The sequence below is a fragment of the Osmia lignaria genome, chromosome 15, assembly GCF_051020975.1.
Source record: "Osmia lignaria lignaria isolate PbOS001 chromosome 15, iyOsmLign1, whole genome shotgun sequence".
Lineage (NCBI taxonomy): Eukaryota > Metazoa > Arthropoda > Insecta > Hymenoptera > Megachilidae > Osmia > Osmia lignaria.
Window position 1 is genome coordinate 8,414,105 of NC_135046.1, and position 24,899 is coordinate 8,439,003.

The 24,899-nt window shown below is 39.9% G+C and overlaps 1 protein-coding gene across 7 annotated transcripts in view; it reads right to left on the reverse strand.

The window, feature by feature from the left end:
• The window catches only part of LOC117612027 (uncharacterized), a 263,880-nt gene that overhangs the window by 127,911 nt on the left and 111,070 nt on the right, over window positions 1–24,899 (reverse strand). For 3 of the 7 annotated variants that reach the window (XM_034340651.2, XM_034340654.2, XM_034340657.2), the window contains one exon: window positions 9,217–10,223. In XM_034340651.2, the coding sequence (XP_034196542.1) occupies window positions 9,217–9,358 (142 nt within the window). In that variant the 5' untranslated portion in view covers window positions 9,359–10,223. The remainder of the gene's footprint in view (window positions 1–9,216; window positions 10,224–24,899) is intronic. The other 4 variants (XM_034340656.2, XM_034340655.2, XM_034340653.2 and 1 more) reach the window with 3 other exon arrangements.

The window sequence follows — 24,899 nt, forward strand, 5'->3', positions numbered from 1 at the left end:
TCGTTCTTAAGATCAATGTTCTGAATTCCAAGAGTGTGTAGCTAAACAGCTGACAGCGTTGATAGTTTATATCAAGAGACACAGATTCCCGTAATATGAGCAGTCTATCTCATACCTCGTTTGTGGCTAGAACTATGTATAGTATACAGAAAAAAAAATTCTTCAATATAGTGATACCGATAAACATCAGAAGAGAATATGTCCGCTCGTAAATGAAATACTGCCGTTTTCAGGGTGCAACGAGCGAACAGCCTACTTATCTTTATGCATCAACAAAGTGGCTACTCGCTGCTTCCTCTCGGGTATGGGTGAATGGATATAAATCCTGATCAAAATCGACCGATCAGATTTTAAAAGGAGGCGGTTTGCCTACGTTTCTTTACGATTATGGAGAGATTTCGGGTTTACCCAGAAACATTTTATGCCAGAAAGGGGAATTGTGGGTCAAAGTGATCGGATTGGATCTACTTTATCTTGATTAAAAGAAGTAAGAGGAGTGAACGTTTTATTTGACGGGATACGTAATTTTATTATGAACGTCAATGATAAAGATTCATGGAATTATCAGATTTTTTTTGTTCCTTATTAAATAGAACATAGAATGTTCTAAAATTTCGAGATTAAATTTATGACAGTTTTTAGAGCCAATTTAAAAGAATACGTAATATTTTGTTAATTATTAATACTAATATAATAACATATGAACTAATCACCATTGAAAGAGAACAAAGACTAGAGCCTGAATAATCAGTTTACTCACAGTAAAGAGTTAATTAAAAGCGGCACGTCGAAGCAACAAATCCAAGGAGAGTGTAATACGGCTTTTTAGTCTGCGCTCTGATTAAATACACCAGATAAATCATCGTAATCCTTTCATTGTAACTGCAACGGATTCAGAAACAAAAACAGTATCAACTGACCACCACAAAACACTGTACAATTACGTATTTCTTCCTTATTGAACGATTTCTATGTACGCTCATGTCGTTGTAATACATTATATGAAACATAGAACATTCCATTTTATGAAACATGGAACAAAATCCCTTTCAGTCCATTCAATTTAAATTAATAATCTGAAAATGCCCATTGTTCAAACGAATTTATATTTCGAAGAGTAATCTATTTTAATCATTTTAATTTAAGAGATATCAAATAAATAGAAAGTTTGAAAATTTATATCGTGAAAATTCGAATGGAAAATGACTGTGGATAAAAATTGACCCGACGGATAAAATGTTCGGTGGCGTTTCGTTTGCTATAAGGATTAAGAAGGTCGTGAAACTCGTCGACTATTTCGGTACGGTGCTTTTGGTAAAAATCGTTTACCGTACGAATAAACACGGACCCCGAGTATATTTGCGGCTTCGTAAAAAAACGTAAGCAATCTTCTCCCGCGCCACACCGACTTTCCCGAATATCACACTGGGATTCGGGAGCAAGGAAAGAAGTAATCTCGCCCCCGTTAACGCTCCTCCAGCTTTTTTTATTGGACCATCATTTAACGTGGAATGGGACGATGCTCGTTCTCCTTCCAGACTGTGCTGGAATTAAAAAGCAGACGTCCCTCGCGATTGCATTGGTCCCGCCAGACTTTTCAGTGATTACTGCTTTACGAACGTGTATTGCTTTAAATCGAATGTCAAGCTAAAATTCAATATCAAAGAGCTAAGGGTCTGGTGCAATTTATTAGAAAAACTTAAGTCTGAAATATTTATAAAATTATTATTCTATTTGCCCTGAAATTATAGTTGTTAATTAAATTATAATGATCATTTCGTCATTTGAAATTTGAACAATTTTAAAACAGCATACCTCGTGTCCATGAAAGTTCAGAGAGAATTCATTAAAATCTGACGAACAATGCTTGCAAAACAATGCAATAATATGAAATGTAACGCTGTAATTGTACGCTATTATCCGAAATTCTCACTCAAGAGTCGTTGAATTAATACTAAATTGAAACGAGAATATTGAAATAACGTCAATTTAAAACGACTTCCCATTTCATATACTACAATTTATTCAATCATCCTTTGTTTAATGATCTCAATAAAACCATTCATGGTATAAAAGAATATTGCAATACTTTTCCATATATTAGCAAAAATTCATTATTATACGTCTACATGAAATAAATTTTAGAAAGTAGCAATAAAATTAGCGATCTTATATTAAAAATCGTTGAGAGAAATTTTACCAAGTGATAGAAATGAATCAATATATGTAAAGGTAAGAAAAATTCTTATTATCCGTTCGCATCAATTTTTCCTCGGCTCTGACTTTATCCTGGCACTTTGAATAACATATCCGAGAACGTGGCGCAATCTTGCGCGTTTTACGGCGGCTATTAAGATTCAAATTCAACGATGCAAATGCACGCTAAATTAAATCGCGACGACTTTGTTGCACAGCGTACACGTTCCCGACGCAACGAGTAAAAGAGGGAAATTTAGCCGGTAATCCGTGACGCGTCCGCGCGATTTTTCATCCCTACGACCATCTCGTCTCGGCTACCATTTTATGAACGCAAATCTTGCAACGTGAAATTCAAAAAAAGTATTATGATTTCGACATAATTCGTGAGACGAACATGTCGTGGAACAGGTTGCGATGCATTAGCTTTATCACGCTAGAACGAGGCTGAAATTGAAACGTAACCTAGACCGTGTTCCTAGCAGTTCTCTCCTTATCTCGACTCTCTGTTCCATAGTTCACTGCTTCGTTGCACGTGATACGCGCTGATGTTGGTTAATTTTCATTAAACAGCTAGATTATTCGTCGCTGCTTCGTGGCACGCGGCTGAGAATACTTGTGAAATGTTCGAACGTGCCTAGCTTAGCTTTGTTTGTTAAACGAAACGGAATATCAATTTGAAAAATTCAAACATCGTTGGAAAAAATATAATGCTGCAATATTTTCTCCGCTTTTTTCAATGTAACCCTTTCAATTAATCATTTAATTTTCTTCCGTTACATCGAATTACAACCATTCGATAACCTTTTCTTTTTATCGTTCATTGCCATCGAGTGTACGCGATCGTCGAGCGAGGTGATTCAACGTAAAAAGTGAAAAATGAAAGAGTTCCTAGCTTGGTATACGCGCATTTATAACAGCAGCAAGTGGCTCGATGCAGTTCCGGAGATTTCGAACAATGTCGCGTTGCAGCTGCGAGCAGAAAGTTGTACGAGGGTGGCAACTCGTCGCTGCGACGAGAATCGCGTTCGAGCACGAAAAAAGGGAATGACGGGACGAAGGGAAAAGGACGAGGGCACGAGTGCTGCTGGGGACGAGCCAATTGTATCGCCCTCACCAATTCCACGAGGCCGTGACTAATTGTTCTCGCCCGACTACGAGTTACGGGCCAGCGTCGAGCGATGACGAGCACTCGAAATTGTTCTCTTCGGCTCCGGATGCTGACCCCTATGGTCCATTTTTCCGAGCCTTTAGATCTCTTTTTGCTCATCCGTGATATCGTTACTATTTCTGCTACAGCTGGGATCTGACCCTGCGTCGAGATGACAGCGAATGATAAAGAAAAAGATTTGATACTGATAGAATTGAAAAGTGAGGGTGCAAATTTTTGTATTAAAAGAATGAAGATCGAGATATGGAAAGTTTTTAGAAAATCTATATCTTGAATATCTACTATTAGAATAGAATAGAAACTTATAAAAAAAATTAATAAAACGAAAGCAAATCTATTTAAAAGTTAACAAAGTCGAAAACAGAACCCAATTCGTTCGTCCACATTGAACCACAAACATTAGAGAGCCGCTTGGGACCTGGTCCCGGCCTATTTTAACCCTACACGAGATTAAGAGGCAGATTAGTTGAACGTGAACAATGGACCGCGTAAATAGTTGATTGGATAACACCAGCTAGCGATTAAGGACGATTTATTATAAGGCGTAAAGCTCTTGGCGGTCAGGGATGAGACAAATTATGCCCCGCGTATAATTGCCGGCGCTATCTGGCAGGTATTATCGTTGGGAATGGTAATTAACATCGCTAAACAAATTAACAGGCCCAGGGGCCAGATGGTTCGAACGACTAAGTTTAATTGAATAATGTAATTTCTTCCCGAAAAGGATTTGTTAATTAGAACAAGAAGTTCGTGTGGTGGTTATTGCGCCCTAGGCAGGTCACCCAGTTCGTTATTATATTTCAGAGATAATTTCACTGGTATACGGGCTGAATGATAACGAAATTACAATGATTACCATATGGTAATGTGATTCGCCGAAGGACTGGCGCCAGTCACGTGGCAAATTACCGCGTTCTATAATCTACGTTCTACACCGATCTATCCATATGTATACTCGTATGCATTATCGCTGTACACAGGTGGGTCACGGCTTACCCAATGCATCTGTACACGATATATTGAGAGTGATTTATTTCGCTAAAAATAATGATTACCAATGAAGATCCTTAAAACAACAGAAACTATAATGTTGAAATGCATGGTGTTTTCTTCATTGTAAGATGATGGTATGCTAAACATTAGATAACACTACACGATGGAGTTTCATTAAGGAACCAACAATGCCCAGGAATTACTTTATTAGCCGGCGGCGTAGGATAGACACCTCGTAAACTAGGCTCCTTGGAATAGGTTCTCTTGGGTACAATTTTGCTCCTAGCAATACCGTTTCGTCCGCAATTTCGAGCATTCTCGAACAACTTTACGATTACGGAATTTAATATCCGATCAAATATGAAAATCGTTTCCTACGTGGAACGTAAATATTAATCAATATCATCAAAGTTTTGATACAGCAAAAGTGTCGTTTTGCATCAAATCAACGAAACTAATACCTAAAAACGTTGGATGACATGTCCCTGCGTTAGTTTCTTGATTCATAAGACGAAATAAATTATATTCATCATCATACTACTCGTGCAGCTACTTAAGAATTCACGACACGGGATGGTAAACGAGCTGAAACCGCAAAGCAACGTTCTCAGAATCCGTCCTTAGCAATCAACGTCGTTAATTTCCGCTTAAGAAGCAAGACAAGCTTCGATGCGGTCAGATTTGCCTAATCTCTCTCGGCTAAATTTCAAAAGCTTCTGGAAACTGAATACCGGTGGCGAAGGGAGGAAGCTACGTATCGAAGGAATCGTAACGGCTGGCCGTCTACTGCTTTGCCAAAGGAAATGGAGCAGAGAGATACAGAGGAGGACGAGAGGAGTACGGTAAGCAGCGAGGGGGCGAGAGGAAATGTGGCAGAGTGTTGGCTGCGGAGACAAATTGTCGAACAGTGCTTGCGGTCGGACGTACACATGTCCGCCAAAGTTGGGTCACATTTAGAAAACAGGATTACAGTTCGCTTCGAAGCGTTGCTCTGGCTGCAGCCTTGCCTCCAAGACTATGAAACTGCAATGCACCTGCACACTGAGCGAGCAGGTGGCCTTCCGGCTTTGTCCGCTTTGTTTTCGCTCGTGGTTTCGACGCGAACACCAAGTTCTCGGCTGTTCTTGAAATCGCCCTGTTCCGGCTCGTCGTTCTATTCGTCGTGTAAGACTCTTCCAGGTGTTTGTGATAGGTCTTTCGAATGGAACTTGACAAATTTTTATTTAAATCAAAAATGTAATCAATAGCAAATAATGTTTCTAAGATAATTCCAGTCATTAGTTGATAAATTCAAAAGAATTGTCAGTAAGAGATAAAAGTATCTTCAAAATGTAAAGTAGCTGGCACTAAAGAGACATTTTGCCAACATTTAATGACTTTGTTCGAAAGACATCGAGCATTTCTATTGGATCAACTTGTTTCCTTTTCTTCAGATTCGTTGACGATGCCGTATGGCTTCTCTTCAATTTTGCGAGCACGTTTCATTACGAATACAAGAATTGTTGGTACGAAATTGCTTATGGGTAAAGGTTATCATCAATATTGAATTTCTCTATGTACAGACATGCGCTGGAATACAGAAGGACAACGTTTTCCCTTTTTCCGCGTGCACAGAGTCTACGTGCTTTCCCTTTGGAAAAGCAAACGGAGCCAGCCGTGTTTGCTTATCTAAGGCAAGCATTTTCGCAAACTTTCTGAATATAACGTTGCACCTCGTGCGTTCTCGCAGCAAGGTACAATCGTTCTCCATCCTTTTACGATTTCAAACTACGTCAGTAATAAATAATATACTCTACCAGATGAAGTACTTATCATTTTAATCGATAGTCTCTTTGATTACGATATCATGGAAACTTGAAGATATATTCGACTCGCTAAGTGCACAGCTTTTGATTTAACAGACACAGAGGAAAGTAGAGTTTCTCTCGAACTATCCTCTCTGAATGAATGACAGGTAGAAAGGCGCGTGGATAAAGGGCCGTTCAGTTTCGTAAAAACTTACGAGCAGTCCAAAATGGCCTCAACATTCGGCCCTCGTTCGACTGGACTGACTTCTATTGCGGCTTTACGACCTGTTCTCCGGCAACTTTTTTTTTACGGCCAGACTTCATTTGCCAGGGGAACTTTCCGCCACGGTGGTGAACGCAATTGCGCGCCACGAGTCGTTCAACTTTCTCGAAATTTTCTCTCCCGAGCCGATTCAGCGAGGACGAAAATCAGCCGGGAAATAGTGAAATTCAGGACTGAATTCCGTTTCCTAATGAATACGGTGAACCTGGTTCCCGTGAACGATCGATCACTTTGTAACGTGCCGGAGGATATTGAAATTGAAAGGCACAGCGAAGTAAATTATGTTCAAAGTCATTTAACTAGTTTCTCTTCGTACGACTATATTTTGATGGATTATATTATTTCTTTTTACTTTTCACGTGTGCTATTTTAATATAAGATTACATTTAAGAAAAGATTTTCAAAAAATCCTTTATGTCCTCGAAGGAGATTAATATTTCACCGAGGATCCTTTGAACCGATTAACATACAAGTTTCAAATACTGAAGCCTGCAGCGAAACTTCTTATTCCCCCTTAGCTCGATTATTTTCTAAAACAGCTTAAATTTCCTTCGAATTCGACGAAGGAGTAGAACACGCAACAGAGCGTCTAACAAAGGGAACCCTACATCCCGTAATTAATTAAAAACATTTAAGATAAACCCCCTGCAGGCCAGATCGATAGCAACACGAAGAGCGTCTTTCTCGTACTATAATTCTCCCCTGTTCCATCCTCGCAACGGATCTTCACCTTCTTTTTCTGGCAGCCACGACAGAGATTCGTTCGTCTTGAACGCGAATTATTAGAACGACTCTCCATCTCTCTCGGGTACCCTTGTTATCCACCGTTAATTAGAGTACAGTCTACTACTGACGACAAGCAACTGTAAAGGAGAATCTTCACCGACACACCCTTTCTTCCCTACACTCCACCAGTTCGTCGCCCACCCTTAGCTTCCGTATAGCTGATCCGCGCCACCGCACGATGTTTGTGGCTTCAATTACTCCGGTGGATCTCCACAAAACCCACTAGTGCTCTTTAAGAGACTTCGCTGTGAAACTTACACGGTGGAACAGTTATTTCTGAATTGTTCTCCAAAATTGTTCGAAATTTTTGGTGATGAAAGGAGAGGACGAAGAAGAATGATTAAAAGGGCGTTCGAGTGAGAAAATTAAACTGAACCAATTTGTATAAATTTTCAAGGGGAAGGGATCAGTGATGAAGATTCCATTTTTATTCGACCCTCATTTAGGACCCTAACCGAGTTTCCATCTACAGCATATGTACATGAAAAACGTGAGCAGGAATTTCATTAAAGATCCGAAACGATGCTAGACCGTCTGGCAAAGTGACGCAATGTGTTCCAATGCAAACGAGCCTGGCACGGATTAATCGTTGCACTTGACCCGAATCACCGGTCGCTGATTAAAACAGAACCGAGAGCAGAGATTTTTCTATTTGTCAGTGACACGTGCCACCTCGTTCGCTAAACTTCCTTTTTTCCGGCAAGTTATTAGCAAGCTCCGTGTTACGAATCGAGCCGACGAGAAATCCGAGATCCATGAACGTCGTTACAAATCACCCCGTTCTACCTGCCACCCTTCGTCTATTCATTGTCATACGCCATTAATTATACTCGTTTGCGAACTTGCGACAAAGCGCTGCGGCTCATTAATAAACGCGATCAATCCGGCGCGGCGCTTTGACGACGATCCTGATGATCGTAGATTCTCTGATTGAACAACTTCGAAAACATGCACAATAGGCGAACGTGATACGGGCTTGTAAATCGAACTAGTTCGACTGCAGGAGAAGATTTGAATAAGAAAGTTCAAATAATCGTATAGTTATCAGTGAAGTGAGTTTTTAAAAATTATTGTAATATTAGATTAAAAATCGCAAATTTTCGTCTAGACCTTCGACATAAAATGCAAACTATCTGTCGAGTTGGAAAAATATGTAAACCGAATGTTTCCATACAGGTATTTGTAAATCAAGCAGGTAGCATGCTAGAAGCCCTGCCGTTTCAAGATCAATCTAAGGAAAGAGAAATTGCCGGCACGTAAGAAACCTTTCACCTCTGCCTCTTGATCTGAATATGAATCGTGCAAGTTAACTAGAGAAAAGAAATTGTATTATAGAACACCGTATGAAAATATTCACATAACTTTGCACATATTTTTGTATTAACATTTACGAGACACATCAATTAGACAAATCGTGTCTGACTACATGCAGTCCAATTCTACTGTCAAGTTCATGCCGATCTTGATAGAACGTAGTCGGTCCCATACTACTCATTTGACTATATCTGACCACAGAACGCATCGTTCTACTGGCTTAGTTAAGTCCGAGCACGCATTGATCTCCACTACTGCCCGAGGTGAGTCTGACCATGTACGGGCTCGTTCTACTAGCCACGTACAAGCGTTCTTAATACGTTGACTATCACTATGGAAACGAGCGAGTGTGATACGACATACTACAATTGTAATTGCTCAGAATGTTATTGTTTAATTTGTTAACTTAATTTTTCCTCTAACTTCTGTAATTAACTCTATTGTTCTCCCAGCTTTATGTAACTTGAAAGAAAGATTTCTATGGGTATTGTATTTTTAAATATTTCTCTTAATTATTTAATACATTTAAATTTTGATATTTTCAATTTCTTTTATAAAATACTAATTTTACAATCTTTATTTATTCAGTTATTTGATAACAAATTAGGTTGAACGCGATGTTTCACCATGATAATCAACGTGTTAATTATAAATAATTATAAAGAATGTGAAAAAGATGTACTCACTGTATGTGCCAACGTAGATCGGTGTCCATATGACTTGAGAGCGGACGAGTGTCACAGCCACGAAGAGAACAGCGCCGAACCACACACTCAAACGCGCGGCACTCATTTCACTAACAGCCCCAACAATCGCCATTTCCCTCATTTCAATCAGTTCTTTGCCTTAATATCATCTTCACCGGCGTTTCACTTTACTGTCTCTTTTTTCTTTTGTGCACCGTTCCGCCGTGTCTTTAATTTTCCTCGTTCTTTTCCCGAACGAACACACAACCACCCCTCGGCGGCGATAATCTGTCACGATTCAACGTTAATTTTCAACCTACCCTTTAACTCATTTTCGTACGATCAATTATTCGCAATTAAGGATACTTCAAACTGTAGAAAAAGCACGCGAACTTCGCTCGAGATACAATTTAGACGAATTGCCCGCAAACAATTAGTCCCGCAAGAAACAACCACCTCTCAAGATAATTTCGCCCAGATAGAAACGAACAGGGTTAATGATCCGTGAACAAGCACCTGTTTTCGTTCGTTTCAACGTTAGCGGTTAAATTGTCCGTGTCATTATCGGATCGTCGCGTTCTCGTGGCCAAAGGGAAACTTTTAAAATTAGCACCTCTTCAACCCCCGTCCTTTATCACCATCGCGTGTGCCCCGTTGCATAAAATCTCGTATTCCTTTCTGAATATTCCTGATAAAATTATCGTATACGTGTCAATTTTAGCTTACGCGTTTTATGTTTCATAGTCCTTTGAACTCGTACACGCCCTCATTGTCGATGAAGACCACATTTTTCCTTTGCACCAGCGCGTTTCACGACCCCGAAAAATGTGTACTGCGATATTGAAGATCTAACTAAACGCGCTCGATTTCAATTCAACCCTTTCGTCGAGGTTTTTATACGAGAACCCTCTCGTAGTCGAGCCGGGTCTTTTGTCTGAACTCCCTTTGCTTCTTCACAAGCTGGTGCCCGTGTAGAACAACCCTCTGTTCAGAATTTCAGGCCACGTCTGCAACAAAACAGTTAAAAATTTTGTTAGAGAAATATTTTAATGCTTAACTCTTGTAATTTTTATTATCTTAAGTATGATATCAATTTCGGAATAACCTTCTGTTTAACTATGGAGAAATAACATTGTTATAATAGAAAATTACAAATAGTTTTCAATATTGTTATAAATATTTTTTCCTAATAATTTTCCCAAATGCACCTATGACAAAAATCTTTCAAACTCCATAAAATTCAACTCTATACTCTCGAACGAGCCGAATTTATAATTTCCAATTATTAAAAGCCTCCAGAAGCCTCGTTTGAATTATTCTCACAGTGAGCAACGACTATCGAACAACATTCTCCGCTCGGTAGTCGAGTTTCGTGCATTCGTTACAGCGCGGTGAATCCGATCCAAATAAAACGTCTTCCTAACATCATTCGCGACCGGTAATGAGGAGGATCCGTACAAAACATACCGCTCCGAATGCACGTCGTAACAGAGATCTCTGAGCCCTGCGACGTTCGCGTTTTCATCCCTCGGCAAATGTCGTCAATGTCTCGTTAGTGTATCTTCATCGGTGGCAAGCGACGTGTAAGCACGATCCTTGCGTCCATTGCACCCTCACTCTCGCAACAGTGTGACCGTGATGCAGTCTGAGATAGGAACGGGACGAGGGGTTCCATTATGAAATGGAACGACATAGAACAGGTACGTTGTCGAGCACAGTGATCTTCCTTAGGGAAAGGGCGATATAGGGGAAGAAGACCCCATCACTCGTCTTAGTACTTAAGGGTTACTATATTTAGACAGAATACCTCTTAGGTATTCGACAAATAAGTATCGAAAAGGGCCCATCAGACTATTCTACTATGAAAGTAGTAAACTAAGCGTGAAATATCGAAGCTTCCTAAATCTGAAATATTAGAAAGAGCGAGGAAGTTAGAAATTCCCTAAGGAAGGCCAGCATGTCCTATAGTGTAATATCATAACGTGACAAGCCAAGAGCGAGGCTGCCGGTTCTACCCTGTTATTTACTCGTTATCTCTAAGCTTTCGACCCGACGTCTGGCCAGCAGCTATGAAAGGCGAGCAAAGAGAAGAAGACAAGTTTGCAAGGAACTCGCTCAGCGTTCTCCACTGATCGCTTTATCCGCTACTTATCACGCTGTCCTGCTATTCGCTTCGTTATCTATTTAGTCGCTGATCGAGACTCACTATGAAACTCCTGCATCAGCGGGAGACACGGTCCGAGATTAAAGATCCCTCGATACTTCGGTGCGACAGTGGCGAATGATTGATAGGCTCGCCGAGTGGAACTGCGAGCAACGTTTATTTATTAACGCGGTTGATTAACGAGCTTGTCGTAGTCGCTCGATATACGTTTTCTTCTCGTCCTCGTGCCGCTTCCATTAACCTCTTCGGCAGGCTTATTCTATAGACCAGTCGAGCGTGCTCGTTCCCGGTTCCAATTCGTCCAATTACAGGTCGCCGCGTCTATTGGTCGTTGGACCGTTTCCACGAGCCAAGTGTCTCTTTATAGGAAGAAGATCCCTTTCTTTAACTGGACGTACCTTTCTCCTTTCGGTCACAGCTCGAATCAAACGCGGTCGCGGCGAACGAGCCCATTGAAGAGGCGTCGATGCAGTTAACTTAATCCGACGTCGCTGATTGGACACGCTAACCAAGAACGGTGCTAACGAAACGCGGCAACCGGAACGGAATAAAAGGAAAGTGAACGAATGGAGAGAAGAGGAGGTAGGGGATCGCATAGAAGGTAGGAGCAACGAGACTATGGTTGACCTTAATTGTGCCACGCAATTATGGCCACTTCTGTTCGATGGAAGTAATGCACCGTTAAAAAAGAAAGTCCCGATAAAGGGGAACTCGCAGTTATGAGAACGTCACAGGCACAAAGGCCTCCTTTTCTTTTCCCATTCCCGTCCAATAAAAACCTTCCGACACTCTTTCCCCGTTATTACGATTACGTGTCCTGTCCTTTTCCCATTCGCCTACCCGTCGTGTCGATCGACAGCAATTAGACGTCCTGCTCTACTGAAAAAATAACAGGAGAATCCTTTTTCTAGCCTCTCGACGTTCCATTAATTATTCGTAAATTAACACGTCCTTTGCGATTGGTTAAGAAATTAATTTTATAACAATGTTTCAAGTCGGCTTTCGTCTTTCTTTTTACCAAAAGACACGTAACAGGCAGGTTGGCTATTTTCCAGTTAAATGATAGTGAACACGCTATACAGCAGTTAACGTATACGAGTAACTACAGTTTTGTGTGACTTAGAACATTAGTGTAGTTGAGTTAAAACTTGTTTCGAAAGTTTCTGTTTCTGATAAGGAAAATACGGAGTGTGGATTCAAGAACATTAAGAGTTGCACGATAGATGTGGACTTTGAAGGTTAATCAAAGCTGTCAGATTTTATATGAGGAGCGATGAAGTATTTTTTCAAACGAAACTTTAATATGTACCAGCGATTTCCTTCTATTTTCTCCTTCCCTTTTCGCAAACCAACGGCGAGCTACATTTTTTATCTTCCCGGTAGAATTGATTTTTCTTTTGAAGAGAAAAACTTGCCAAACAAACGGGTTGCAAAGCTTTTGTAGGAGCCTGGAAACGCTGTTTGAAACGGTAATTTCGAGGTTGTGCAAGATACTGAAAACACGGAAGCATGAATTCAGAGAAGTAATTACTTCCGAAATTTGCAGTTCTTTAATCGCTCTTCGTCCGGCACACCGACTCGTTTGCTATTACTGTAGCAGGGAGAAACTATTATTTCATTTTTATTTTATTTTTCATTCCATTTCTGAGGCCTTCGTAATTGCGTTCATTCTCAGTTCTCACGTTAAAATAAAATGGAAACGTTTCAGGTGTAAACTGCAATGAGCGAAGGCCACCGCTAACCGACGTTAAGAATCTAATTAAATTTTATAATAAAAAATAGAAGCGAGCAAAGAGGAATTCTGATTATCGCTATAATTACACTAGTAATTTGATATTATAAACTGAAATAATTGAATTCAAAATTCAATTCTTGATGCTCTTGATAATTCTTAGTATTCTATGTCGTGCTAGGTATAGCCATCTCGATTATGGCAGTTAACGTGTTATAGACGTCAGATTTCGTTCAATTAACACCAAAGGAGAAACTGTTTTGCAAATTACACTTGACCGTCAGACGTGCGACGGACCGTTGTAATTATTAATCGACTCAGGCATCAATTAGCCGGAATATCGATTAATTACGTACCAGAGGTGTCTTGACCAATATACATCTGCAATTTCGATAGTCTGTGGCTCTCTCGATGACTGTGCGTTTCATCGTTCGATTAATCAAATGTCGAGATCTTGATCTTGACGTCGCTTAACGTCAAATTTCATTTACTTTATCGTTATAATAAATCATACTTATATGTAGCTGAGAGATTATATTTTTCATAAAATTCTATCCAAGTCCTACATTAATTAATACTTCTGATGACTTAATTAAAGCACTTGAAAAATATTCAAGTTCAATTTCTTCGCAAACGATACGGAATATAAAAAATATATTATTTCACATTTTCCACTTATTTTCTCTCACAAACTTACCAACTTCCTGTTTGAACTACATATGGTGGGGTGCTGAGTATTCGTTCACACGGTGCAGCTGTGAAACAATATACGTATATGAATGCGATACACAGGCAACATCGAAATCGTTTTGCTTTCTCCTTCGTCGCCTGCATAATGTCTATTTGATCATGCTCGAACAATTTCAAGCGTGCACACATCTTGTTGAAACATTTGAAACCGGGATCGTTCCCTATTTCGGTTGAAACGCGCTTCACCTCGAACATCGGAATTTATACGTGCCGATAAAGAGGCACGATAGAGGCTGAAACGCACCGTGAGTTAATATTCTCGACACGAGTGGTTGAAATTCGAGATATCATGAAATACAGGTGTGTTCCGCAAACCTTTCGCGTACTCACGGCTTAATACCTTGCCATTAAGTTTCCACTTTTTCACCGTGTATAAAACGGATTAGATTCTTTTCGTCGGCGCATCGCGTTCATTTATTTTGCCCGACTTTTCGCCGCGAAATCAGATAATCCTTTAGTCTCTGGCTCCTGAGCGCCGAGGATCGCGACAGATTCCGTTTCAAACTACGTTGAAACAATTTTCTTGCTCGGACGGTTCGCTTTTCCAAACACTCGCCTTGGAAAATGGCTAACAATTTTCCATTTGCTTAGCATTTTCAACGCGCCCGATGACAAGGATTTCCACTGGAATCGCGATCAGTCGCTCGTCGCACAGAAATCATCAGATTTCCTCTCTAATTTATTCCATGGTGAGAGATAATCACGTGTTCGTTCCGCGGTGTCGAGTCGCAACTCTGAAATGTCGCAAACACAGAATTGGTATCTGTCGAACCAGTCAGTTGACGGTATTTGTTCTTCGCTCGGCCAATTCAGGCAAATATCTGAGACGGTGTTTACCGAACTGGAACTTCCGGATACGAGGTGGAAATCACGGAGACGCCATATCGAACGTCCTCGACGCTTGTGGAACGAACGCGTGAACATGTGAACCTCTGAATCAGTCCGAACACGTCCTCTGTGATTTCGCCTCCCTTTCGAACTTTTAACTTGGCACGCGATTAGAACGATCCCACCGACTGTAAATACTCCAGCAGATTCGCCGAGTTTGCCACGTATGGGAAATACGATAAGAGAATGTTGGGAAAACTTCTTGGTCCCGGCAACGGTCTTCGTGGAATTTTCCAAGCGCGTAAAACGAGATTTGAATGAAAGATGAAAGAGTTTAACGACTGTCTACCGCTGTGGGTATTCGTGAAGTATTAAAAATTCAACAAAATTTATGAAAATTCATAATGTTGTATTTCAGAAATATAATTCCATATCGTCGTATACCTATCATATTAAAGAAGAAAAAAAAATTAAACCCAAATCATTCACAATTTCGAACGAAATCCACGAAAAAGATTCGATGCTACGTTCACAGTGTGAAAAGCACTCGCAACGAGTTTGCAATGAGATTCCATCACAAAGCGACCAACTGGAAAAGCCAAGGCAAGATGAGCGCAAGTAAATGTGAACCTCACGTGGTAACACGAGACGCTAACAGTTTCCGGTATCTTCACCTCTTGTCCCAATTTTTCCTATTCTATACTCGCTATGCTAACACGTCGCATTAATAAAATGTATATTTCATTAAGCCATTTTCGTTCCACACCGTGGATGCTTTTATTTTCGTGTTTATTTAGCTACTAGCTATTTATTTGGTGACATGCTATCGGTTTTCAGACGTCGCGCAATTTATTAAATTCAACTCATACTGCAATTTTTCACAGGTAGACGTTATTAAATAAAAAAACTACGTTCTACGTAATTATATCAATGTCATTCTTTCTGTTTTATTTTTTTTCGATTAATTTAATCGGGACTCGCATAACGTACTCCAATGATCCCGTTTAAGTTTAAGCAACCGCTATTTATCGAATCGTAACCTTAATACCAATTTCAATAGCCTCTCGACGATCTATTCAACCGTGAGCGTTTTCAATGAACGCTTTAATGCTGATTAAGTCCCTGCTCAGATACTCCACCCTTGAAACCGAGCTCGAAACGATACGCTTCCTGTGCAAAACTACCCTTACGCGTGGATCTTGCCCTCGTTTGTACGATCAGTTTAAGATTCGCGATGGAGTTGTACGTGAATAGAGCTTTTGTGTCATTCCAATGCTTCGGATAGTATTTCTTGAAACTTTTTAATCAATTATTTTAGAGAACAATTACTAATTGCTTGCGAAATTATTAATTAATTAACGAAACTAACGTGCACGAGCCCATATTCTCATTAGTAGAACTTACAATGGTTATACAACGACAATAACAGTAGTCTGCCTGGAACAATCAGATGTAAACTAGCCTGGTACGCGATGTTATGTCACTGGTACGTGTAGAATCGTCGGATATCAATTCAGACATCGATCACAGTCAACGCAGCTGAACTTTAATAATTAGATCAGAATCAGTGCCACTCATTGAACGGAATCCTTGATACTCGTCAATCCGAACCGATCGATATCATCTAAGCGTTACGATCGTCCCAACCCAAAACTTTGTCTATCAAACCAACTGCTTTCCCTGCAACACGATCCTTGATGCGCGTCAACTCGAAACGACTGACGTTATCCAACTATAATCAACGCAACCTAACTTCGATTATCAAACAGAAACTAGTGGCTCTTGACACAAGTCGATTTTACTACATATGTGACACTGATCGAACACGGAACCACCGTCACAACCGATGATATCCTGTTGATTTATCGTCACGATTTAGTACCGTTTAATTAATTTACAATCTACCAAGGGACCCATATGTGACGTTATCATCGTTGAATATAAAGCTCAACGAGAATTTGACGCAGAGTCAAAATGAAGCAAATAAACGAGCCAATCAGCAGATTAAAATGAGAATTTAATTTTTTGATAATAAATAGCTATCGGTAACTACGAATACATTTTACTGTTATACGGTAACCATGGTTCGAAAATAATTTGCATTGGTCGTAACGCTGGCAAGTGCTTCCATGAAACGCATTTATGAAACAAAACGAGACCGGTTACAACGGCGTCGCTTAATTGGGCAGGACAAAGGTGTAAGTTACACAAAGGGGTGAAATACAGGCTGGAGGAAATCCGCGAGATACGTGAAATTTCGAACGAAGATAACGTGTGTACATCAGCTTTCACCTAATTAAGTTGGTTAATTCATCATCATCATTATTGTTTAAACGGGACAGTGTTAATATTACAAATTCGAATTCAAGATAAACATCTACATTCATTACCTACACAATCGAATTCACATTTGCAAGTACGGTGAAATAAAATCAATCGCAAATATAGATCGATTGCAAACAAATTATGCTTTGATTAACGGTGCTAATTACAATTCAATTTTAACCCCATACAATCTGAAATATGACAAATATTGTAGCTAAGGTTAAATTGAAACGTTAAATTTAATTATAATTAGCACGATTGAAAATCATTAAAGTACTTTTGCGTAGTATTTCAATTTTTTTGATTGTATTATTTATTAATACAGTTTGGTCTCTTTTATTTTAACTTCTACCAGTGAAACGCCATAGCGACGACCGGAAAGAAAATTATTTTCCAGAAAAGAAAGTCGCGTCGCTTTTGCATCACGTTTCGTCGTCTTGGTATAAGATTGAGGCTTACTACAGTGTTCTGAAGTGTCTGGCGAAACGTGCAGCATTGTTCGCGAGCGACAAAGGTGCAAGGAATTCTGCAAAATGCACACTGCATTCAGTCAAGTGCTCGAGCTTGTCCAGAGGGCTTTAACAACCACGTACGAGCTGTCGGAGACGCAGCAGCCAGATACACGATACCGAAACGATTTATCATCGTGACAATTTCGAATGTACACAGCTCAGGAGCCGTTTTCGTTGCCCGTCCTGCACCACCCCAGCGACCATTCGTTCACCGTGCCATCGCGTTCGAGAAATGCAGCAAAAGTTGCTTATATGATTAATAGAAGCTTTCCGTTGCGACCGGCATCGTTCCAAGGTTGTACCTTCGATTCCCGCCCTGCGATGGCGAATAATATTTCAAATGGTCAGGCTGCATTGTTACTTCCGGCCCGTAAAGTAGGTACTTCTGAAGAAGGCACTTAGTTGCAAGGTTTACAGTGCACGGAAAGGATTGATACACTTGATAGAGATCATTTATTTTTGAAATATACGACGATCCTTACATGAGTTATAAGAAGATTTTCTTTCATTAATTTATTAAGTTCTCAAGCAGAGAATTAAAATACATTTGAGAAATAATATCTAAGGGAATACTAAGGGGTTTGTGCGATGCAATTTACAGGATACGCTGACATCGGGGAAGAAAATCATGTAGCGAAATAAATCTTCCGGATAAGAGTAATCCCAGGGTAGAAAGGATTGGTAAAAGTTTTTTTCTAATTGGTCCTGCGCGAATAAGAGACGAAGAGGCAATGGAACGCGGCAATGGTCGAGTCGAAGGAATCAGGGGAACCCTTTTTACGAGCTTTCTGGACGAGCAAGTGTCGTGGAAAGCTCGTGGAATCTTCCAATTCGACTAAGAAACTCGAATGCTCCTACAAGCAGTTTAATCGAATTCCACTGCGGAGACAAGAGCTCTTTGGATCAAAGCACGATATCTACAGCCGGGATCCAAACGAATTATAACACGAAGAAAAACAATTTTCATTTCTGATCGATACTAATATTTTTTTCAAGAAGAAATGACTACATAAAATGTAAATAACAATAATAAAAACTTCCATTAAAATCAATAATATCAGTCAATTTATCCCAAATTTTTTCTTCGAGGTTAAAAATTGTCGCTGTCAAAGATAATTAACGAAGAACCATTTTAAACTCGATTCATTCATTCTCGACTTTCTGCATCTCGTTTCCTTACGTTTCGGCATCCGGTCGCGCTGTTGAAGCGCATCTAATCCACTGTACCACGTCAGAGGGACAAAATAACCAAGACCACAGTTCATGGGACCTTTGAAACGCTCCCTTCGGTTGGTTTACCCGAGCACCGAGTCATGGTAATTGCTTTAAACGCTTATATACATTCGTAAGTGTGCAACCTGGAAATAGGTATCCAACAGTCGCCTTCGTATCGAATACACCGCCTCAAACATCTTTGCCTGAAATAACTTTTCTCCTCATTTCTTTACGTCAAACGAAAGTATTTAACGAGAACGGTCACGGTTTTCCATCGCAAAAGCGCGCTACAACTTTCTACCTTTCCTATTTTTTTTTCTTCAAAAAAGCACCTTCTCCACGAATTAACCACGCAAAAATGAATAATTGAAAGGCAACGCGGTTCACAAAATGCGAATATTTGAATTCATAATGCATTTTTCTCTTTCGAATTCATAACACGAAGAGATTTCAAACGTTAGGAATGTTATTCAACGTTTCAGCGAAGCATTTGTGAACGATTCAAGTAGGAATCGTAATTCTACTGGGATTAGTTTGCCCTTACGTAAACTATTGTCGAGATGAACAGGAAAATTATTGTAGGAATGTTTAGTACAAGATTACAGCTTTGTACGAGGTAATCTTTTATATTAATAAGTAACCTGCGGATGCTTATGCATGTGGAATATGCAAAGATTATATGAATATATGCATACACAAGGTTTGTGAGTAATTTGTTTAACATAAATTTATTGCAGAGAATATTATGTAAATTAGGATAAGAGGATATTTAACGACTCTGTTTTAATTAAAGATTTAATTAAGAATTTATTTTTAATATCTACAGTAATCATTGCTTGCGTTGCTTGAACTTTGAGAACAATATAATAATAATATTTAAGTTTAATGCAATTTCAGACAATTAAAATCTGTATGTCTGTCTACATGTCGAGGAAAAGAATTAGACTCTCTTTGTAGACCATCATGCGTGCATTTGACATGAAAAAATCCTGGAAATTCTGTCGAGAAAATCTACATTTTTTGTATTCCAGGTGGAAATTCAAAGAGTTTTTAATTTCTTTGCTTTTCGCAGTTCTACAGAAAATATCAAAGACAAGGTCTGACACGTGCTCGAGTGTTCGTTTAAGTCTGTAAATATATTCTCGCGGTACGTTTGTAACGAAGTTTACTGAAAGGACCAAGGGAGGGCTGCGGGTGTCGTCGCGAACGAAGTTAAGCTCTAAAGCGGAAAAGTTAAGAGACGATATACCGCGCCGCCTTCAGAATGACGACGACAAAGCCGTAGGGTGAGCCTGGCGAGAGGAGTTTCGGGTAAACGAATTGCCTTCCTGATCGGCCCACGACTCGCAAGACATTGAGCGCAAAGATTTGGATGCTTAAGAACAAAGGTCTTTCTAAAATCAACTAAATTCTTTAAACTAAACAGTTAATGACCATTTAAAATATTTTTAGAAAAAGGATACTCGAAAGCCCATAATTCTTAACCACAGATCTGTAGGGAACTGCTTTAAAAATAAATACTTTCATACGAATTTCAATTAAAGTTTGATTAATTAAATTTCAACTTGGTGATTAAAAAAATTCAAACTGGAGATTAATAAAATTTAAATTCCATCCAGTGACACCAATACAAAATTAAATATTTCAAGCGGAGCTACATCCACCCACACCTTCATCCAACAAAGCAAACAACACGAAGAACCTCCCTTATCGATCCGTCTCAACGAATGCTAATTAAAAGCACATTCGTTAAGAGGGAGGACGAAAATTCACGCCCAACCGTGTGCTCGATCGAAGCGAAGCGCCTCGACTTCTAGTTTTCCCTTAAACAACGTGTCACGAGGCCTTATTACGCCAGAGGGAGACGGATAACGTATCACAGGCGCATTCATCGCGGCCCAGTTCATCCGTGGATAAACTAATATTCCGGTGACCGTTATCTGTTAATTAGGATGGCTTCTTGCTCGCTCGATTCCTCCCTTAAATTTCCACAGCACGTATGCGCCGTTCCAGGGATGCTAACTCGTATCCGTCAGTGTGAAACCACCCCCTTCACTGGCCAGCTCGCTTCACGTATGTTAATATCTGCCCTAACGCATTTCGACGATGATTTTGACCGTTCTGGACTTGGCTAGATCTGTTAGGAGATGGCATCTACGTGTAGCTTCATAGAGAATTTTGAATTTGATCTACGAATTGCACTGATCGAAGTTTAAATTAAATGTATACCGTATTTAGGGGTTGAAGTTCTGGACATTAAATGACTTTGCTGTCCAAATTTCTTTAAGGCGCAAATTTTCACTCGTATTACTATAATTAATATTTTTAATTAAATGCACTGTATCATAAAGCAAACTCAGAAATCAAAAGCGTTTAAAGAGGAAATATTGTATAAAAATTTTAAGAGGTTCTTAATGGATATTCACTGCCAATTTTCCGTTCATAGCGATCACTGTCTATCCTCTAAATCTTAAATTCTCTTTCAAACATTTGTAGAACGTCGTCGCATAACCGTGCTCTCGAGTATATAAAGGTGCGCTCCGGAAACCTCATCACTCTAGATGCATATTCGTCGGGCATACGTCCCCTTTCAACTGGTTGCTCGTAATCTGGCCCGATTATCTACCGACGAGACAGAGGCGCGTCGTATTAAAATAATTCCAATTGAATTTTCCGGTTCCTCTGATGCCACTGCATGCCGGTTCGATAAATATGGTCTTTGTTCGCCGGAATCGGTTCGTAAAGTCATCGTATTACTAGAACGCTTCAATTAAATCACGATGCCGTGGGGACTCTACGGTTTCTGAACTTTAATTGAAAGCCTCTGCCTCGAACAGTGTTACGTTTCATGGTGCCATTTAATCGTGACAAATATGAATTCCGTAGCCTTTCTTTATGGTGCCAAGAATTACGTTTTCGTGGCTTTTATCGTCGCGAAAATTAGAAAACCCGGTGTTTGAGAATTATCGATAGTACACATGAATCGTTTGCTCATTCGACTCCGTTTAAGAACTTCGCGAATAGTGACGCTTTTATCGGAGTTTTACGCTTTCATCGTCGCGGAATAGAGTGTAGAACAGCCTTTACAATAACGCTCGTGCGAATCATAAATATTGTTTTCCAGTTTATGGTCCTCACGCGGCTGTACCATTTATATCCACTTTATTTTACGCGATCGTAAACTGTAAAACTCTCGTTCGTCAGGAAACACTTAAGCGGGCCCAGTCCGGTCCCTCGACGAACGTTCAATTGGAACGTTTGTATCGCTCTTTACCTGGTCCAAGGTGAATTTTTTAAATCTTCTGTCACCTCTGGCTCGTTTACTGTCCTGTACTTTCGATTGATAGAATTGTATCGATATCGAACGTAGCGTTGGAAATGGAGACAAGGGCTTCGTATCCGCAGGTTAGATACCCACTCTATCAGCCATCAGTTTACTGCCATTTCTGTTTCTACGATTTTATTTTTTCACTTTGACAGCAGCACATTTCATGGAAATCGATAATACCTCTTCGATAATAACTTTATATTTTTTTTTAATAATGTAAACGCCTTACAAGTTCACAATTTATCAAGTGTTTACCATGACAAATTGTAAAATTGAAACAGAGTTAATAAAGGAGAAACGAGCTCAAAGTTCCATCGTACTTGCACCATTTTAAAAGATGCAACAATCGATTGCACGTGACGTTCCATTTTGCGGCGGATTCTCAAAACATTCAACGTTAGCTACGAATCGCTTAAGTGAGTCGGTTCCCGCAGATATAATCCAAGCTTTCGGCTCCGTAAACTGGCATACACGCCACTATCCACCAGGAAGATGGTTCGTTCTCCGGTCCAGGCCGAGTTGCGCTCTGAATACGCTTGTGTCTGATGTAATACGTGTCGTTGTAATGCATAGGAACACGCTCGGGTCACGTAGCGATGTGTAAACGGAGAACGAAGGAACGTTCGGCTTGAGAAATTACACTCCGCCAAAGATTCGTGGAAACTCGAGCAGGCAAGCAGGGAAGGGGGCGATATTAACCCGAGACACGTTATTAGAATTATTTATAACAGGTCGTGCTGCTTGTTAATGCCCGTCGCGGAAAGAAGCACGCGGAAAATAAATTTTTCTTCCTCTTTCGCCCACGGTGAAGAGTAAAAATTGCCGTGTAACGTTCATTGTGTTGCAGGGAAATTCAAGAGAATCCAAGACTGGGTACAAGAAGAGATAAAAATTACAAATATTCCCTCTCTCACTGAATTAAATGAAATTAAATAACATCGAAAATTAATTTTAAAAAAGTTTATCTCATAAATGCAAAATTATAGCAGTAGTCGAATATAAACCTGACGAGAGAAATATTAATTTACCATCCCCTGTTTTCATCAATTCCTCATTTCCCATTTATCTGTATCATAAAACATCCCTAAATGTCAAATGGTAGAATTCTGGAGAGGCAGCTTCATAAGAGTATATCCCCAAACAATTGAAAAAATTAATCAAAATCAAATAACATCGATAGTTCATGTTTCTAGATGATAAACAAAGAATTATAGCAGTAGTAGAACATCATCCTGGCGAGAGAGAAATATTAATTTACCATCCACTGTTTCCATCAACTTCTCATTTCCCATTTATTCGTATCATAAAATATCCCTCGTGTAGCAGGCTTCGAAACGATCAGCTACCCTCCAGAGAACATCATCAGTCTTTTCATTCGGTCTTCTTTTATTTCTCCTTTCGACACTTTACACCCTCGCGTCAGAGGGAAAAAAAATGTTCTCCTCGATCAAGCAACACGTTCCACTTGGCGTATAATTACCGCTCAAGGTTGCCTGATCGCCTCGAAGCAACCATTAATTCAACAGAGGTATCGGTAATCGCAAAGTTTCGCATAGTTCCGTATCCATATTGATTTACGACGTTCGCGGCTCTCCGCGGAATAACTTTCCGCTACGTGCTCCAAGTGTCAGAAATTCGTGCGATCGTTCTTACGATCTGTCAGGTGAATCGAAACTTCCGCAGGAGAAATATTTCTCCGCCCTTTATCTCACCCCGTTTCCCGGCTTTTCGCGAGGCATACGAACGAATTCATCCAGAAAACATCACCTTCCGCTCGTCGAGCACGAATCGGGAGAGACCGCGACAAAACTCGGGACCACTCGTGGCTACCAACTTTTACGGGCTTCGAGTAAATTACGAGAGGTTCCCGTGCCGAGCACACATACACACACGCGCCATTCTCAGCTTTCGAACGGTTTTCCCGCGACTCTGCGTGTCGAGTTAAAGGCAACTGACCCGCGAGATGATAAACGATCCGATGGATCGAACGAACATAAAATTCTCCTAACCCACTGCTCCTTCTTTCCTTCGAAACTTGCGAGAAAAAAATGTTCTGCTTTGTACGAAGATTATGCGAACTTTTAATAGGTGAAAGGGATCGCTAGATAGCGATAATTCAAATTTAATTTAAGACCCTTTCTCACATTTTCATTTATAAACTTTTTTATGCAATTTTATATTTGTATTTTTCACGTATAATTCATCTAGAATTATGAATAACTTTTACGTGCCTGGCCAGTTATTCTCGTATTCAGAACGGGTATACAACATGCATGTTTCTTTTGATGCAATTAAATTAGATAAACATCGCAGCAGCTCCTGAGTTTTGAATACAGAAGTTATGTAACATCTGATATAATGTAATATTCTATTACGGCACGGCACGGCACGAAGAAGTAGCACAACAGAATGTACTTTACTTTTCTCTCTCTCAAGAAACAGCATTTATTTTCCTGCAAACACCATTCTCTTAACTTCAAGATCTACTCAACATTTACACGGTTCTCCTCTCCAGAGCGAGCCTCTCTAATGCTATGAAAATGTAGAAACTTCATTTCCAAGAAGCTACGGATTCTTAAACGTACAAACTCGGATAGGGAATAAAACATAAAGATGACTTTAAATCTGAGCGAAATCGTGGAGACCCCACGTTATACACAAATCATCCCTTATCTGGTTTGAGTTACGCTCGAGATACGTTATCGATCAAACACGCCACTCTCGTTATTCGTTCGATACGTTTCCTGGTGGAAAATCCGTGTCGCGAGAATATGGCATCAAAAATGGGCGAATATGAAATAAGTCGAATCTTGAGGAGCACGATGACGA